Source organism: Clinocottus analis, unplaced genomic scaffold, assembly GCF_023055335.1.
Source record: "Clinocottus analis isolate CAN_PGR_092001 unplaced genomic scaffold, fCliAna1.0.p SCAF_58, whole genome shotgun sequence".
Classification (NCBI taxonomy): Eukaryota; Metazoa; Chordata; class Actinopteri; order Perciformes; family Cottidae; genus Clinocottus; species Clinocottus analis.
Window position 1 is genome coordinate 176,107 of NW_027176216.1, and position 16,394 is coordinate 192,500.

Below are 16,394 nucleotides of genomic sequence, written 5' to 3' on the forward strand. Positions count from 1 at the left end.
TATTGATTGAATAAATGCATTTTCAATATATTTAATCAAGTCAAAATCAATCAATCAATCAATACTTACTTGGCAGTGGAATTATTAGGTGCTGACTTGTTATTTATTGATTAAGTTTATAGTGACCTTTATATGACCCGAGTGACCTCTGAGCGACCTCTGAGTGACCGCTGCGTGACCTCTGACCTGCAGGCTGCATCCCGTCCTGGCTGCAGGGCACGCTGCTGAGGAACGGCCCCGGGCTCTTCTCTGTGGGGAGCTCCCAGTACAACCACTGGTTTGACGGCATGTCGCTCATCCACAGCTTCACCTTCAGCAACGGTGAGACGAGGAAGAGAGGACGAAACACGATGTTCACCTGAGTGAGGCTTCACCTGAGTGAGGCGTCACCTGAGTGAGGCTTCACCTGTGTGAGGCTTCACCTGTATGAGGCTTCACCTGAGTGAGGCTTCACCTGTGTGAGGCTTCACCTGAGTGAGGCTTCACCTGTGTGAGGCTTCACCTGAGTGAGGCTTCATCTGAGTGAGGCTTCACCTGTGTGAGGCTTCACCTGTGTGAGGCTTCACCTGAGTGAGGCTTCACCTGTGTGAGGCTTCACCTGAGTGAGGCTTCACCTGAGTGAGGCTTCACCTGTGTGAGGCTTCACCTGAGTGAGGCTTCACCTGTGTGAGGCTTCACCTGAGTGAGGCGTCACCTGTGTGAGGCTTCACCTGAGTGAGGCTTCACCTGTGTGAGGCTTCACCTGTGTGAGGCTTCACCTGTGTGAGGCTTCACCTGAGTGAGGCGTCACCTGCCACGTGTTGTTTCAGGCGAGGTGACGTACAGGAGCAAGTTCCTGAAGAGCGACACGTACAAAAGGAACATCAAGGCCAACAGGATCGTCGTCTCGGAGTTTGGAACCATGATCTACCCGGACCCCTGCAAAAACATCTTTTCCAGGTACAGTCCATCCAGAACAGGTAGAGATCCATTCCTTTCCCCGGGACTCACTTCTATGCTAATGTGAGATTGATTTATTGGTTGTGCAGGTTAACGTTTCTCAACCTCTCTTCAGGGCATTCACGCACCTCAGCAACATCGTCCCTGACTTCACCGATAACAACTTGATCAACATCATCCGCTACGGTGAAGACTACTACGCCTCCTCCGAGGTCAACTACATGAACCAGATCGACCCCGCGACCCTGGAGACTATCGGCAGGGTGAGCTGCTCTTCATCGCCTCCTCAGAGAACAAGTACTTTGTCCAATCTATGTGTTCTTGATACAACCTCTACGCCAACTTCTAGACGAACTACAGGAACCACATCGCTCTGAACTTGGCCACGGCTCACCCTCACTATGACACCGAGGGCAACACCTACAACATGGGCACGGCCCTGATGGGTCTGGGCCTGCCCAAGTACGTCATCTTCAAAGTCCCCGCTGCCGCTTCAGGTGAGGCCCGCAGGGATCTGATCCACTTCAAGGACCTCTTTGTATTTTAGATTAGTTGCAGCAATAAAGTTACTTTATTGCACCTGAGCTCCAGAAGTTGCGTCTTTATCTAAAATAGTCTAATTGTTTAATGACGCCGCAATCAGACTGCCCGGGAAACAGACTATCAGTGAGTCCTAAAGGAGATTGGTAGAAGATACTGACATCAAGTATTCACAGCCTCTTCAGAATTTGTTATGTAACAGGAAACCTGGTTTAACTTTTTCAGGTACGTATATGAAATGGAAGTAGTCATATCATAAAGGAGTCCGGCTGAGGCTGAACGTCTCTTTCTGCATTGATTTGGACATGAACCAAAGTGTTGAACAGATTAACATGTTGACCAGATGGTGGCGCTATATGTCAGGAAATGTTATCTTCAGAGCTGGAGAGGCCTGCAGGCGATCAGGTAAATTGCTAGCTTGCTAATGGCACCATGCTTTAATACTACACTGGTTATAGAAAAGGAGCTAACTTCCCACCGCTAGGAGAGGGACTAGCTAGCTAGCTAATGGCACCATGCTTTAATGCTACACTGGTTATAGAAAAGGAGCCAACTCCCCACCGCTAGGAGAGGGACTAGCTAGCTAGCTAATGGCACCTTGCTTTAATGCTACACTGGTTATAGAAAAGGAGCTAACTTCCCACCGCTAGGAGAGGGACTAGCTAGCTAGCTAATGGCACCATGCTTTAATGCTACACTGGTTATAGAAAAGGAGCCAACTCCCCACCGCTAGGAGAGGGACTAGCTAGCTAGCTAATGGCACCATGCTTTAATGCTACACTGGTTATAGAAAAGGAGCTAACTTCCCACCGCTAGGAGAGGGACTAGCTAGCTAGCTAATGGCACCATGCTTTAATGCTACACTGGTTATAGAAAAGGAGCCAACTCCCCACCGCTAGGAGAGGGACTAGCTAGCTAGCTAATGGCACCATGCTTTAATGCTACACTGGTTATAGAAAAGGAGCTAACTTCCCACCGCTAGGAGAGGGACTAGCTAGCTAGCTAATGGCACCATGCTTTAATGCTACACTGGTTATAGAAAAGGAGCTAACTTCCCACCGCTAGGAGAGGGACTTGCTAGCTAATGGCATCATGCTTTAATGCTACACTGGTTATAGAAAAGGAGCTAACTTCCCACCGCTAGGAGAGGGACTAGCTAGCTAGCTAATGGCACCATGCTTTAATGCTACACTGGTTATAGAAAAGGAGCTAACTTCCCACCGCTAGGAGAGGGACTTGCTAGCTAATGGCACCATGCTTTAATACTACACTGGTTATAGAAAAGGAGCCAACTCCCCACCGCTAGGAGAGGGACTAGCTAGCTAGCTAACGCGCCAGCTGTTCGTCTCCAGAGCTGCAAACACTTTCCCGCCTCACCATCAACAATCAAATGCAAAACACTGAATTTGACTCACAGCGGTGTTTCTTCCAGATAAAGAGCGGAAGAAACCGGCGCTGAGGAAAGTCCAGCAGGTGTGTTCCATCCCGCTTCGCTCCACTCTGTTCCCGAGCTACTTCCACAGCTTCGGCATGACCGACAACTACATCGTGTTCGTGGAGCAGCCCTTCAAGCTGGACATCGTGAAGCTGGCCACCGCCTACTTCAGAGGGGTCAACTGGGGCAGCTGCCTGAAGTTCGACAAGGACGACATCGTAAGTCCCGCTGACGGCGTTTTCACCAGGTCACGTCTGAACAATCACACTGGACGTCGTTGCGTAAAAGCGGGGCTGTGGTTCCTCAAGAGAAGGCCGGCAACACTTGTGTGCTTCAGCTCGTGGTCCAACAGTACATGTAGTTCTATTGACTACAGGTCAATGTCACAGGACTGTTTAGCCCAATCCATCATGGCTTCCTGGTTTAGGGTTAGCATTAATTAGTTAGTACTATAACCGACCGTCTGTCCGTCCCCAGACGTTGTTTCACGTCGTCAACAGGAAGACGGGGAAGGCCGTATCCACGCGTTTCTACGGCGACGCCCTGGTGGTCTTCCACCACATCAACGCGTACGAGGAGGACGGCCACGTGGTGTTGGACCTGATCGCCTACGAGAACAGCAACCTGTACGAGATGTTCTACATCCAGAACATGAGGCAGGAGACCGACGACTTCATCCGGACCAACAAGCGCTTCTCTCCGCCGGTGGTCCAGAGGTTCGTCCTGCCGCTCCACGGCCACAAGGTGAAGCCCGGCAGAAACACACCTGAGAGACTGCCACGAGTCAGTGCTAATCATTAGCTCTGACGCTAACGGTTAGCATCGGTGCGTCCTGCAGGAAGCACCCAGAGGATCCAACATGGTGACCTTGACGGACAGCACGGCCCATGCGGTGCTGCAGGAGGACGACTCCGTGTACTGCCGGCCAGAGACGCTGTTCGAAGGTCCGGTAGCTGCTTCATTTAACCCTAGAACCTAGAACACTAACCTAGAACCGTAGAACCCTAACCTAGAACCCTGGAACTCTAACCTAGAACCCTGGAACCCTAACCTAGAACCCTAGAACACGAACCTAGAACCCTCACTGAGAACACTAACCTAGAACCCTAACCTAGAACACTAACCTAGAACCCTAACCTAGAACACTAACCTAGAACCCTAGAACACTAAACTAGAACCCTCACTGAGAACACTAACCTAGAACCCTAGAACACTAACCTAGAACACTAACCTAGAACCCTAGAACACTAAACTAGAACCCTTACTGAGAACACTAACCTAGAACCCTAACCTAGAACCCTAGAACACTAACCTAGAACCCTAACCTACAACACTAACTTAGAACCCTAGAACACTAACCTAGAACCCTCACCGAGAACACTAACCTAGAACCCTCACCGAGAACACTAACCTAGAACCCTAACCTAGAACCCTAGAACACTAACCTAGAACCCTAGAACACTAACCTAGGACCCTAGAACACTAACCTAGAACCCTCACCAAGAACCCTAACCTAGAACCCTAACCTAGAACAGTAACCTAGAACCCTAGAACACTAAACTAGAACCCTCACCGAGAACACAAACCTAGATCCCTAACCTAGAACCCTAGAACACTAACCTAGAAAACTAACCTAGAACCCTAACCTACAACACTAACTTAGAACCCTAGAACACTAACCTAGAACCCTAGAACACTAACCTAGAACCCTAGAACACTAACCTAGAAAACTAACCTAGAACACTAACCTAGAACCCTAACCTAGAACACTAACATAGAACCCTAGAACACTAACATAGAACCCTAGAACACTAACCTAGAACCCTTGAACACTAACCTAGAAAACTAACCTAGAACCCTAGAACACTAACCTAGAACCCTAAGCTAGAAAACTAACCTAGAACAGCTTCATTTAACCCTACAACACTAATGTAGAACACCAACTTATATATTCATTGTGTTTATAGATCCTTTATTTATATTGTAATCATGTTTTATTGAGGATCCCTAAGTTTACACTGGATTTGAGGCCTTTTTTCAGGCCCTCCATGATACCTGTTCATGGTTTTATGAGAAGTTCTACAGGGTAAAAATAACAGGAGAGTACTTCAACTTGCCTTGTATTGTTGTGTTTTAATACATTTTGATAAGTACATTGTACGAGGTACATGATGTATCGGTGCTAGTGATAGTGTGTTTTACCAAAGTGCTCTAGGGCTAAAGACGCTATATGCTATCACTAGCTAACGAGGCGCTTCCTCAGGTCTGGAGCTGCCGGGGATCAACTACAACTTCAACGCTCAGAAGTACCGATACTTCTACGGCTCGCGGGTGGACCTGTCGCCTCATCCCAACAAGGTGCAGCACCAACCCCTCTCAGGAGACTCCATCTAGTCCGGACTGAACCGTCCCAACACAAGTTCCCCAGGGGAGGAACCTTTGAGGTTACCGGTTCAGGTAAAACCTGAGCCGGTAACCTCAATGGTTCCCAGGGGAGGAACCTTTGAGGTTACCGGTTCAGGTAAAACCTGAGCCGGTAACCTCAATGGTTCCCAGGGGAGGAACCTTTGAGGTTACCGGTTCAGATAAAACCTGAGAGTTCATCGCTGCGTCCTCGCATGCTAGACTTTCACGGACAATTTCAGCCTCTTGACCGACACAATGATTTTAAGGGAACTTGGGGTTCAAACACATTCAGAGCAATGGACTTCTAAGGTTCCAGGACTTCCTTCAAGGCCTTTTCCAGGCTTCCATGACTGAGAGAACCTGCAGTCTGGACTTCATGTCTGTCTCCAACAGGTGGCTAAGTTCGACCTGGTCACCAGGACTCACGTGGAGTGGACGCAGGAGAACTGCTTCCCATCGGAGCCGGTGTTTGTGGCGTCTCCGGGCGCTGTGGAGGAAGACGATGGTGAGCGCCATCATCATCATCATCATTACCCTACCCCTCCCCCCCATCTCTCCCTCTCTGACTAACCGTCTTTCCCTCTTCCAGGCGTGATCTTATCCTCCGTCATCTCTCCGGATCCCAACATCTCTCCCTTCATGCTGGTCCTGGACGCCAGGACCTTCCAGGAGGTCGCCCGGGCCTCCATCCCCGCCGGCGTGCACATGGACCTGCACGGGCTCTTCATCCCGGCCGTCTGATGCCCCACGAGAGTCTTATTTATTCCTTTGTGTGCATTGTGTAGCGAGTGTGTGACGGCAGGAAGGGAACCTGCACAGAGCTGTTCACTAGAGATGCTACGTGAGCGCTCGTGTGCTACGTGAGCGCTCGCGTGCTAACTTAGCACTCAGGTGCTAGGTTAGCGCTCGTGTGCTACATGAACGCTGGCGTGCTAACGTGGTTGTTCGTGCTGTTTGAGAAGCTTCAGACATCCTGTAAATGAACCTTTTAAACTTCATCGCTTTACTTTTTGTCTACAGAAACATTTTAATCTGAGAAATTAATTTTCCAGTAAAAAATTAAAACATTTCATTGGGTTGAGTTTGTGCTTCACCTTATTGATCACATGTTATTGATCACTTGTTATTGATCACAATCAGTTAAATCACATTTAAAGGCTTAAATTGTGCAATTTCTTTTTTTTTACTAAAAACTGTAGAAATACATAAATTGTTATGGAAACTAAAACTATACACACTTTAAACTATTTTATTCATTTAGTTTGGTTTAGATAAAAAGCCGTCCAATAAAATGTAAGAAGGCTCTCATCATGACCCTGTTTAACACAACAGATGTTGTGTTGTCAGGATGAAGGTAACGTGTGTGTTCATTAAACAGACGTTGTGTTGTCAGGATGAAGGTAACGGGTGTGTTCATTAAACAGATGTTGTGTTGTCAGGATGAAGGTAACGGGTGTGTTCATTAAACAGATGTTGTGTTGTCAGGATGAAGGTAACGTGTGTGTTCATTAAACAGACGTTGTGTTGTCAGGATGAAGGTAACGTGTGTGTTCATTAAACAGATGTTGTGTTGTCAGGATGAAGGTAACGTGTGTGTTCATGCAGACGTTGTGTTGTCAGGATGAAGGTAACGTGTGTGTTCATGCAGATGTTGTGTTGTCAGGATGAAGGTAACGTGTGTGTTCATGCAGATGTTGTGTTGTCAGGATGAAGGTAACGTGTGTGTTCATTAAACAGATGTTGTGTTGTCAGGATGAAGGTAACGTGTGTGTTCATGCAGATGTTGTGTTGTCAGGATGAAGGTAACGTGTGTGTTCATGCAGATGTTGTGTTGTCAGGATGAAGGTAACGTGTGTGTTCATGCAGACGTTGTGTTGTCAGGATGAAGGTAACGTGTGTGTTCATTAAACAGACGTTGTGTTGTCAGGATGAAGGTAACGTGTGTGTTCATTAAACAGATGTTGTGTTGTCAGGATGAAGGTAACGTGTGTGTTCATTAAACAGATGTTGTGTTGTCAGGATGAAGGTAACGTGTGTGTTCATGCAGACGTTGTGTTGTCAGGATGAAGGTAACGTGTGTGTTCATTAAACAGACGTTGTGTTGTCAGGATGAAGGTAACGTGTGTGTTCATTAAACAGACGTTGTGTTGTCAGGATGAAGGTAACGTGTGTGTTCATGCAGACGTTGTGTTGTCAGGATGAAGGTAACGTGTGTGTTCATGCAGACGTTGTGTTGTCAGGATGAAGGTAACGTGTGTGTTCATTAAACAGATGTTGTGTTGTCAGGATGAAGGTAACGTGTGTGTTCATTAAACAGATGTTGTGTTGTCAGGATGAAGGTAACGTGTGTGTTCATTAAACAGACCTTGTGTTGTCAGGATGAAGGTAACGTGTGTGTTCATGCAGACGTTGTGTTGTCAGGATGAAGGTAACGTGTGTGTTCATGCAGACGTTGTGTAACTTGCGTGCGTGTCCTCGCAGCAGGAACAGGAAGTGCAGACTTCATCAGGATCTTTCAGGAGTTTATTACAGAAACACTTTCACGTCTCCTGGAGGCTGGAAGCTGCTTTTGGTCTTTAGTGAAACCCTCAGCGCCGCCGCTCAATACAAATCCCACAATGCACCTGTGTTTGGCTGCACGCCGGCTCCTCGTTAAGCTCGTTAAGTCTGGGGGGGGGGGGGCACCCAGCAGCCAGAAACCACAGAAGAAGAAATAACAACAACGCTGATGCTGAAGAACAGGCACGTTGGAATACTGTGTGTTTGTCTGTGTGTGTGTCTGTGTGTGTGTAGGCATGTGTGTAGGTTCTTAATTGTTACCGTTTACGTCAGTGGATAAAAATGTGTGTTTCTCATAGAAACAAACTGCCCCGCCCCCTTCCTCTTTACAGCATCATCTACGAGAGCAGGTGTGTGTCCAGGTGTGTGTGTCCAGGTGTGTGTGTCCAGGTGTGTGTGTCCAGGTGTGTGTGTGAGGTCCCTCAGATGATCTCGAAGGTCTTCTTCAGCTCCATGATCAGCTGCCAGTCGTTCTTCGTCATCTCGTCTCTGAACCAGTTCTTCAGAGCGTCAATGGACGCCCGCGTGATCTGAAACACACACACACACACACACACACACATGAGAATACTGAAACACACACACACACACACACACACGAGAATACTGAAACACACACACACACACACACACACACACACACGAGAATACTGAAACACACACACACACACACACACACAACAATACTGAAACACACTCTGACAGAAAAACAGATTTCAGACTCCTCCCCCTCACCTTGCTGACGATGATGTCGGTGGCTTCAAAATGGCGGCCGAACATCTTGGGCGAGTCCCCCGGGACGGGCTCCACCTTGATGCAGATCTCTTGGCCCTTCTTGGCGCTTTCCACCGACTTGTGGTTCATCTCGATGCTCGTGACCACGCCGATGTCCACGAACTGGGAGGGAGCGGCATGAGTACACATAAATATGCATAAATATACATGAAATACAACGGCATCCGCCAGGAGGAGGAGCTTACCCCTTTCCCCGGCACGCAGAGCGGCGTGCCCTGCCGCAGGACGCCGGCCTCCACGGTCACGCCCATCACGATGGGATCTCTGGAGTTGAAGATGAACTGAGGGAGGATGCGCAGCTTCGCTGGGAACACGGCCACGCTCCTGCACACACGGGAACGTCATGTGTACATGGCGTGTGTACATGTGTACGTATATGTGTCATGTGATAGTGTGTCATGTGTCACGTGACATGTGTCATGTGACAGCGTGTCATGTGACAGCGTGTCATGTGACAGCGTGTCACGTGTCATGTGACAGCGTGTCATGTGACAGCGTGTCATGTGACAGCGTGTCACGTGACAGCGTGTCATGTGACAGCGTGTCATGTGACAGCGTGTCACGTGTCATGTGACAGCGTGTCATGTGACAGCGTGTCATGTGTCATGAGACAGCGTGTCACGTGTCATGTGACAGCGTGTCATGTGACAGCGTGTCATGTGTCATGAGACAGCGTGTCATGTGTCATGAGACAGCGTGTCACGTGTCATGTGACAGCGTGTCATGTGACAGCGTGTCATGTGTCATGTGACAGCGTGTCACGTGTCATGTGACAGCGTGTCATGTGTCATGTGACAGCGTGTCACGTGTCATGTGACAGCGTGTCATGTGTCATGAGACAGTACTTGAACTCCTCCTGCTTGGCCTTCTTGTAGTCCTCTCTGAACTTGGTGAAGGCATCAAACAGATGGTAGATGATCTCCGCCCAAAAGATCCGAACCCCCAGCGTGTCGGCCATCTCCTGACTCTCCCTCTCCACCTTCACGTCGAACGCCAGGATCACTGCGTACCTGCAACACGCGTACGTTAAATGTATATCATGTATGGAATATATAATGTATATGGACATATATGGTGACGTACTGCAGGTCGTGCTCCAGCATGGTGGACGCCTTCATCACGTCCTTTTTGTGAACCGGACCGATGTTGATGCCAGCGTACTGAGACAGAGAGGGAGGTCAACTTCCTGCTGCTTTTCAGAGTAAAACCCCACCACACACAGGTCAACTTCCTGCTGCTTTTCAGAGTAAAACCCCACCACACACAGGTCAACTTGCTGCTGCTTTTCAGAGTAAAACCCCACCACACACAGGTCAACTTGCTGCTGCTTTTCAGAGTAAAACCCCACCACACACAGGTCAACTTCCTGCTGCTTTTCAGAGTAAAACCCCACCACACACAGGTCAACTTGCTGCTGCTTTTCAGAGTAAAACCCCACCACACACAGGTCAACTTGCTGCTGCTTTTCAGAGTAAAACCCCACCACACACAGGTCAACTTGCTGCTGCTTTTCAGAGTAAAACCCCACCACACACAGGTCAACTTCCTGCTGCTTTTCAGAGTAAAACCCCACCACACACAGAGCAGCATGAAGACTTACAGCTGCTTTAGTATCATGTGACAGACGGGTGACAGACGGGTACTCACAGGGACCTTGGAGGTACGCAGGAACTCCAGCAGCGCCTCCAGCGAGCCCAGCGTGGACGCCTGCACGTAGACGCCCTTCTCCTCCAGCTTGATGCAGCTCAGAGTCTGTTTCAGCTCACGCACCAGCTCGTCCTGAAACACAGCGTCAGTCCACAAGGAGCCTCCAGCGTTGTGTGTGTGTGTGTGTGTGTGTGTGTGTGTGTGTGTGTGTGTGTGTGTTACCCTAAGGACGGGGATCTCGTCGTCCTTGTGGGCCACCAGCAGGGGGAGCCCCGCCAGCGTCTTCTCCAGGTCTTTCCCCAGGATCTTCACGCCCTGAGCCGTGGACACCTCCTTGTGCTTCTCGTACTGGCTCTGAGGCAGAGAGTCAGAGGGTGAGCACACACACACACACACACACACACACACACACACACACACACACACACACACACACACACACACACACACACACACACACTCTCTCACCTTGACCCTGAGCTCCTTGAGCGGCGGCGGCAGCAGCAGCCCTCTGATCTGCGTGACGATGGGTCCCTCCACGCCCGGCACGATGATGGTCTCTCCCTCGCGCAGCACGCCGTTGATCAGGATGACGTCTATCGTGGTGCCCATGCCGGGCAGCGCCTTCACCTGGACGCACACACACCCGGTGAGCGACGGACGGGTCCGCGGACGCCGCGGCGGCACAACGGCGCCGGCCTCTTACCTCCATGACCTGCGCCCGCAGCTCGTCGCAGCGCGCCAGCCGGCGGGCCAGCAGGGTCTGCGTGAGCTCCACCAGCAGCGCGATGAGGTTCCCCATGCCGTCGCCGCTGTGGGCCGACGTGGGCACCAGCGACACGAAGGTCCGCGGGTCTTTGTTCTCGTAGAACAAGGCGGCGTTGAGACCCTGAGGAGCGGCGAGAGGGTCAAACGCTGCCGCCGAGCCGCGCGGACGCTCGTCACCAACAGAGGGCGATGACGTCATACCTGCTGAGCGAACTCCACCACCACGGCCTTGGTCCGCTCGTCAAACTCGTCCTTGGTGTTCTTCTTCTGCTTCTTCAGCGTGGACACCACGTCCGACTCCGGACTCCTCTTCCAGTCGTACAGACGGTCAATCTGACGGCACAACACAGTGTGAGGAGGAGCAGGAGGGGGAGGAGGAGGAAGGGGAGGAGTAGGAGGAGGGGGAGCAGGAGCAGGAGGGGGAGGAGCAGGAGGAGGAGGAGGGGGAGCATGAGCAGGAGCAGGAGGGGGACCAGGAGGGGGAGCAGGAGGAGGAGGAGGAGCAGGAGGGGGACCAGGAGGGGGAGCAGAAGGAGGAGGAGGAGGAGGAGGGGGACCAGGAGGGGGAGCAGGAGGAGGAGGGGGAGGAGCAGGAGGAGGAGGATGAGGAGCAGGAGGAGGAGGAGGAGGAGGAGGAGCAGGAGGAGGAGGGGGAGCATGAGCAGGAGGAGGAGCAAGAGGAGGAGCAGGAGGAGAAGGGGGAGCAGGAGGACGAGGGGGAGCATGAGCAGGAGGAGGAGCAAGAGGAGGAGCAGGAGGAGGAGGGCGAGGAGGAGCAGGAGAAGGGGGAGCAGGAGGACGAGGGGGAGCAGCACTAGCAGCACTAGCAGCAGCATTAGCAGCAGCACTAGCAGCACTAGCAGCACTAGCAGCAGCAGCACTAGCAGCAGCAGCAGCACTAGCAGCAGCAGCAGCACTAGCAGCAGCAGCACTAGCAGCAGCAGCACTAGCAGCAGCAGCAGCACTAGCAGCAGCACTAGCAGCAGCAGCACTAGCAGCAGCAGCACTAGCAGCAGCAGCAGCAGCACTAGCAGCAGCATTAGCAGCAGCACTAGCAGCAGCATTAGCAGCAGCACTAGCAGCAGCACTAGCAGCAGCACTAGCAGCAGCAGCACTAGCAGCAGCAGCAGCACTAGCAGCAGCAGCAGCACTAGCAGCAGCAGCAGCAGCACTAGCAGCAGCAGCACTAGCAGCAGCAGCACTAGCAGCAGCAGCAGCAGCAGCAGCACTAGCAGCAGCAGCAGCACTAGCAGCAGCAGCACTAGCAGCAGCAGCACTAGCAGCAGCAGCAGCACTAGCAGCAGCAGCAGCACTAGCAGCAGCAGCACTAGCAGCAGCAGCACTAGCAGCAGCAGCACTAGCAGCAGCAGCACTAGCAGCAGCAGCACTAGCAGCAGCAGCACTAGCAGCAGCAGCAGCACTAGCAGCAGCAGCACTAGCAGCAGCAGCAGCACTAGCAGCAGCAGCAGCACTAGCAGCAGCACTAGCAGCAGCAGCACTAGCAGCAGCAGCAGCACTAGCAGCAGCAGCAGCACTAGCAGCAGCAGCACTAGCAGCAGCAGCACTAGCAGCAGCAGCAGCAGCAGCAGCAGCAGCACTAGCAGCAGCAGCACTAGCAGCAGCAGCACTAGCAGCAGCAGCACTAGCAGCAGCAGCAGCACTAGCAGCAGCAGCAGCACTAGCAGCAGCAGCAGCACTAGCAGCAGCAGCAGCACTAGCAGCAGCAGCAGCACTAGCAGCAGCAGCAGCACTAGCAGCAGCAGCACTAGCAGCAGCAGCAGCAGCAGCACTAGCAGCAGCAGCACTAGCAGCAGCAGCACTAGCAGCAGCAGCACTAGCAGCAGCAGCAGCAGCAGCACTAGCAGCAGCAGCAGCACTAGCAGCAGCAGCACTAGCAGCAGCACTAGCAGCAGCACTAGCAGCAGCAGCAGCAGCAGCAGCACTAGCAGCAGCAGCAGCAGCAGCAGCAGCAGCAGCAGCAGCACTAGCAGCAGCACTAGCAGCAGCAGACCCACCTTGTTGAGGGCCACGATGAAGGGACACTTCTTGTCCTTCAGCAGGTTGATGGACTCCAGCGTCTGCGGCTCCAGGCCGTGCATGATGTCCACCACCAGGATGGAGATGTCACACAGGGAGCTGCCGCGGTTCCTCAGGTTGCTGAGGAGCAGAGCAGCAGGTCACTACTGCTGAGAGTACCTCTACACTGGTAGTAGTACTGATAGTAGTACTCTGTTCCTCAGAGCAGCAGCGTCTCCTCCTCCTCTAACGGCTCGTTGAGTCACTTCTTACTGATCAATCCATTTATGGAGAAAGTAAAGCGATATACTGTGCTGAGGAGTACTTTTACTGTGCTGAGGAGTACTTTTACTGTGCTGAGGAGTACTTTTACTGTGCTGAGGAGTACTTTTACTGTGGTGGAGTAGGTTGACCTTTTACAGTATTTTACAGTGGTTTTAGTACTGGTAGCATGAATACTTTACCTGTAAGAGAGTACCTTTACACCTTAGTACATTTGTAGTATTACTACTTCTACTGTGACACCTTCACACTAGTATTAGTACTGGTGGTAGTAGTACTGTGTTCTTGTGGTACCTGAAGGACTCATGGCCTGGTGTGTCGATGATCAGCATGCCGGGGATCCGGATGTTCTCCTTCTCAAACTGGAACAATCAATACAGATATGATCAGTGACCTCATCACGGTGATCAGTGACCTCATCACGGTGATCAGTGACCTCATCACGGTGATCAGTGACCTCATCACGGTGATCAGTGACCTCATCACGGTGATCAGTGACCTCATCAGTACGTACGTTCTTCACCATCTTGGTCTGCTCCTCGATGGTTTCTTTGGGGACGTTCGTGGCTCCGATCTGCTGAGTGATTCCTCCGGCCTCTCCGTCCTGAACGTTGGTGTGTCGCAGCTACACACACACACACACACACACACACACACACACACACACACACACACACACACACACACACACACACACAGTGTTACCACGGCATGCACCACAAACGTGAAGTAGACAGGAAGTGGACAGGACGTGGACAGGAAGTGGACAGGAAGTGGACAGGAAGTGGGCAGGAAGTGGACAGGAAGTGGACAGGAAGTGGACAGGACGTGGACAGGAAGTGGACAGGACATGGGCAGGAAGTGGACAGGAAGGGCCTCACCTTGTCCAGGATCTTGGTCTTGCCCGTGTCCACGTGTCCCAGCACACAGACCACCGGAGAGCGAAGAGACTCGAAGTCTGTGTTCTTGATGTTGTCTGCTTTACGTTTCTATGGAGACACACAGGAGGACAGTCAGGGCAAGGCGCCGCCTCCTTCATCGCCTCCTCTTCTTCTTTCTCCTCCTCTTCCTCCTCCTCACCTCGATCCTCCTCTTGGCTCGGTCGTACAGACGCTCCTCTTTGGACCGGTCGTCGTCCTCTTCCTCGCTGCTCTCGTCCTCGCTGTCCTTCGTCTTCCTCTTCGCGTGGCTCGTTGCCGGCGGCGCCTCCTTCTCCGGCTCGCTTTCCCCCTCGTCCTCTTCGTTGTCTTCCTCCTCGTCTTCATCCTCGTCCTCCTCCTCGTCCTCCTCCTCGTCGCTGCCCGTCGGCGGAGGAAGAGCGCCGCTGTCCTCCTTCACCTCGATGTGTACTTTCTTCAACTCTGACACAAGAGAGAGTATTTATACACATAGTACTACACAACTACTAGTACCGGTGTGATGTTATACTCGCTCACCTTTCTCCTCATCGGTGGCGATGGCCTCCCAGTCGTCTACTGCCAGCTCCGGTTTCACCTCTGAGGAGGAGGAGGAGGAGAGGTGAGGACACAAGACCAAGTCGTTGTCATGGAGATAAGTTCTGGCTCACCTGGCTCACCTGGCTCACCTGGCTCACCTGGCTCACCTGGCTCTGCAGCCGGCGTCTCAGCCAGCGTCTCAGCCGGCGTCTCCATAGCAACCGGCTCGGGTGTCTCCAAGATGGGCGAGGTCACCTCGGAGGTTTCTAGGAGGAGGATGATGATGAAGAAGAGGACGAAGATGATGAAGGTGCATTACATTTCTCTGGTCAGAGACGGCTCAGCGCAGGTTTTACCTTCAGGGGTTTGAACGCTCGGCTTCTTCTTCCTCTTGTCCCCGTACACCGGCTTCTTCTTCGGCATCGAGTCTTTAGACGGAACCTCAACACCTGTACAGGTAACACACTGTCAACACCTGTACAGGTAACACACTGTCAACACCTGTACAGGTAACACACTGTCAACACCTGTACAGGTAACACACTGTCAACACCTGTACAGGTAACACACTGTCAACACCTGGACAGGTAACACACTGTCAACACCTGGACAGGTAACACACTGTCAACACCTGTACAGGTAACACACTGTCAACACCTGGACAGGTAACACACTGTCAACACCTGTACAGGTAACACACTGTCAACACCTGGACAGGTAACACACTGTCAACACCTGGACAGGTAACACACTGTCAACACCTGGACAGGTAACTCAGCTGACACCTGGACAGGTAACACACTGTCAACACCTGGACAGGTAACACACTGTCAACACCTGGACAGGTAACACACTGTCAACACCTGGACAGGTAACACACTGTCAACACCTGGACAGGTAACACACTGTCAACACCTGGACAGGTAACACACTGTCAACACCTGGACAGGTAACTCAGCTGACACCTGGACAGGTAACTCAGCTGACACCTGGACAGGTAACTCAGGTGACCCACCCTGCGCCTGCAGCAGCTTGAGCATGACCTCGGCTCGAGCTCGCGCCTCCTTCTGTGACTTTGTGAGCAGCTTGCCCTCCTTCTTCAGACGCTCCTTCCTCTCCTTCTCCTTCTGCTTCTTCTTCTCCTTGCGCTCCTGCTCCAGGCGCTCCTGCGGGTCAGGTGGGGGTCAAAGGTCAGGTTTGGTCTGGTAGACGAGCTGCTGAAAAACAAGATGGCGCCGTGTTACCTGCTCCAGCCTCTCCTTCTCCATCTCCTCCAGCCGTACCAGGCGCTCCTCCTCCTCCCTCAGCGCCGCCTCCTCCTCCTACGACAACAACACAGCGCTGAGACCACCACAAAGCAACAACTCATCACACCACCGGGACTACATTTCCCACAATGCACCTACCTCTTTCATCTTGGCCAGGGCCTCCTGCATGGCCTTCACCGTGGCCTTACTGGGTCCCTTCTTCTTCTCCTCCTTCTCCTCCTTCCCCTTCTTCTTCTTCTTGTCCTTCTTCTTCTTGTCGCCTTCAACCTCCTCTGCCACACAACACCACAGAAGAAGAACGTG

The 16,394-nt window shown here is 51.9% G+C and overlaps 2 protein-coding genes across 5 annotated transcripts in view; one reads left to right on the forward strand and one right to left on the reverse strand.

Annotated features, from left to right (window-relative positions):
• The first annotated feature begins 250 nt into the window (after nucleotides 1-250).
• bco1l (beta-carotene oxygenase 1, like) lies at nucleotides 251-6,418 on the forward strand. The gene is made up of 10 exons (XM_068602038.1): nucleotides 251-321; nucleotides 810-939; nucleotides 1,055-1,202; nucleotides 1,289-1,436; nucleotides 2,912-3,132; nucleotides 3,392-3,658; nucleotides 3,753-3,858; nucleotides 5,178-5,272; nucleotides 5,714-5,825; nucleotides 5,910-6,418. Exons 1-10 carry the CDS (start codon nucleotides 288-290, stop codon nucleotides 6,059-6,061), a joined length of 1,413 nt encoding a protein of 470 aa, XP_068458139.1. The 5' UTR covers nucleotides 251-287; the 3' UTR covers nucleotides 6,062-6,418.
• Nucleotides 6,419-7,825: 1,407 nt separating this feature from the next.
• The window catches only part of eif5b (eukaryotic translation initiation factor 5B), a 15,165-nt gene continuing 6,596 nt past the window's right edge, over nucleotides 7,826-16,394 (reverse strand). The window contains exons 6-26 of one of the 4 annotated variants that reach the window (XM_068602011.1): nucleotides 16,230-16,363; nucleotides 16,068-16,145; nucleotides 15,839-15,989; nucleotides 15,180-15,272; nucleotides 14,991-15,089; nucleotides 14,824-14,883; nucleotides 14,468-14,748; nucleotides 14,269-14,376; nucleotides 13,902-14,012; nucleotides 13,682-13,749; nucleotides 13,105-13,246; nucleotides 11,291-11,422; nucleotides 11,028-11,210; nucleotides 10,790-10,951; nucleotides 10,544-10,675; nucleotides 10,322-10,453; nucleotides 9,758-9,834; nucleotides 9,520-9,684; nucleotides 8,860-8,998; nucleotides 8,615-8,776; nucleotides 7,826-8,409 (exon numbers count right to left, since the gene is read on the reverse strand). In XM_068602011.1, the coding sequence (XP_068458112.1) occupies nucleotides 8,302-8,409; nucleotides 8,615-8,776; nucleotides 8,860-8,998; nucleotides 9,520-9,684; nucleotides 9,758-9,834; nucleotides 10,322-10,453; nucleotides 10,544-10,675; nucleotides 10,790-10,951; nucleotides 11,028-11,210; nucleotides 11,291-11,422; nucleotides 13,105-13,246; nucleotides 13,682-13,749; nucleotides 13,902-14,012; nucleotides 14,269-14,376; nucleotides 14,468-14,748; nucleotides 14,824-14,883; nucleotides 14,991-15,089; nucleotides 15,180-15,272; nucleotides 15,839-15,989; nucleotides 16,068-16,145; nucleotides 16,230-16,363 (2,717 nt within the window). In that variant the 3' untranslated portion in view covers nucleotides 7,826-8,301. Of the gene's footprint in view, nucleotides 8,410-8,614; nucleotides 8,777-8,859; nucleotides 8,999-9,519; nucleotides 9,685-9,757; nucleotides 9,835-10,321; nucleotides 10,454-10,543; nucleotides 10,676-10,789; nucleotides 10,952-11,027; nucleotides 11,211-11,290; nucleotides 11,423-13,104; nucleotides 13,247-13,681; nucleotides 13,750-13,901; nucleotides 14,013-14,268; nucleotides 14,377-14,467; nucleotides 14,749-14,823; nucleotides 14,884-14,944; nucleotides 15,090-15,179; nucleotides 15,273-15,838; nucleotides 15,990-16,067; nucleotides 16,146-16,229; nucleotides 16,364-16,394 lie in introns of all 4 variants that reach the window. The other 3 variants (XM_068602010.1, XM_068602009.1, XM_068602008.1) reach the window with 3 other exon arrangements.

What these genes read in the sequence shown, in the direction of transcription:
- bco1l (XM_068602038.1), top strand. Translation starts at nt 288, where the DNA reads ATGTCGCTCATCCACAGCTTCACCTTCAGCAACG. An exon ending in CAGCTTCACCTTCAGCAACG is followed by an intron (nt 322 to 809) that starts GTGAGACGAGGA and finishes GTGTTGTTTCAG; the next exon opens with GCGAGGTGACGTACAGGAGC. An exon ending in TGCCGCTCCACGGCCACAAG is followed by an intron (nt 3,659 to 3,752) that starts GTGAAGCCCGGC and finishes TGCGTCCTGCAG; the next exon opens with GAAGCACCCAGAGGATCCAA.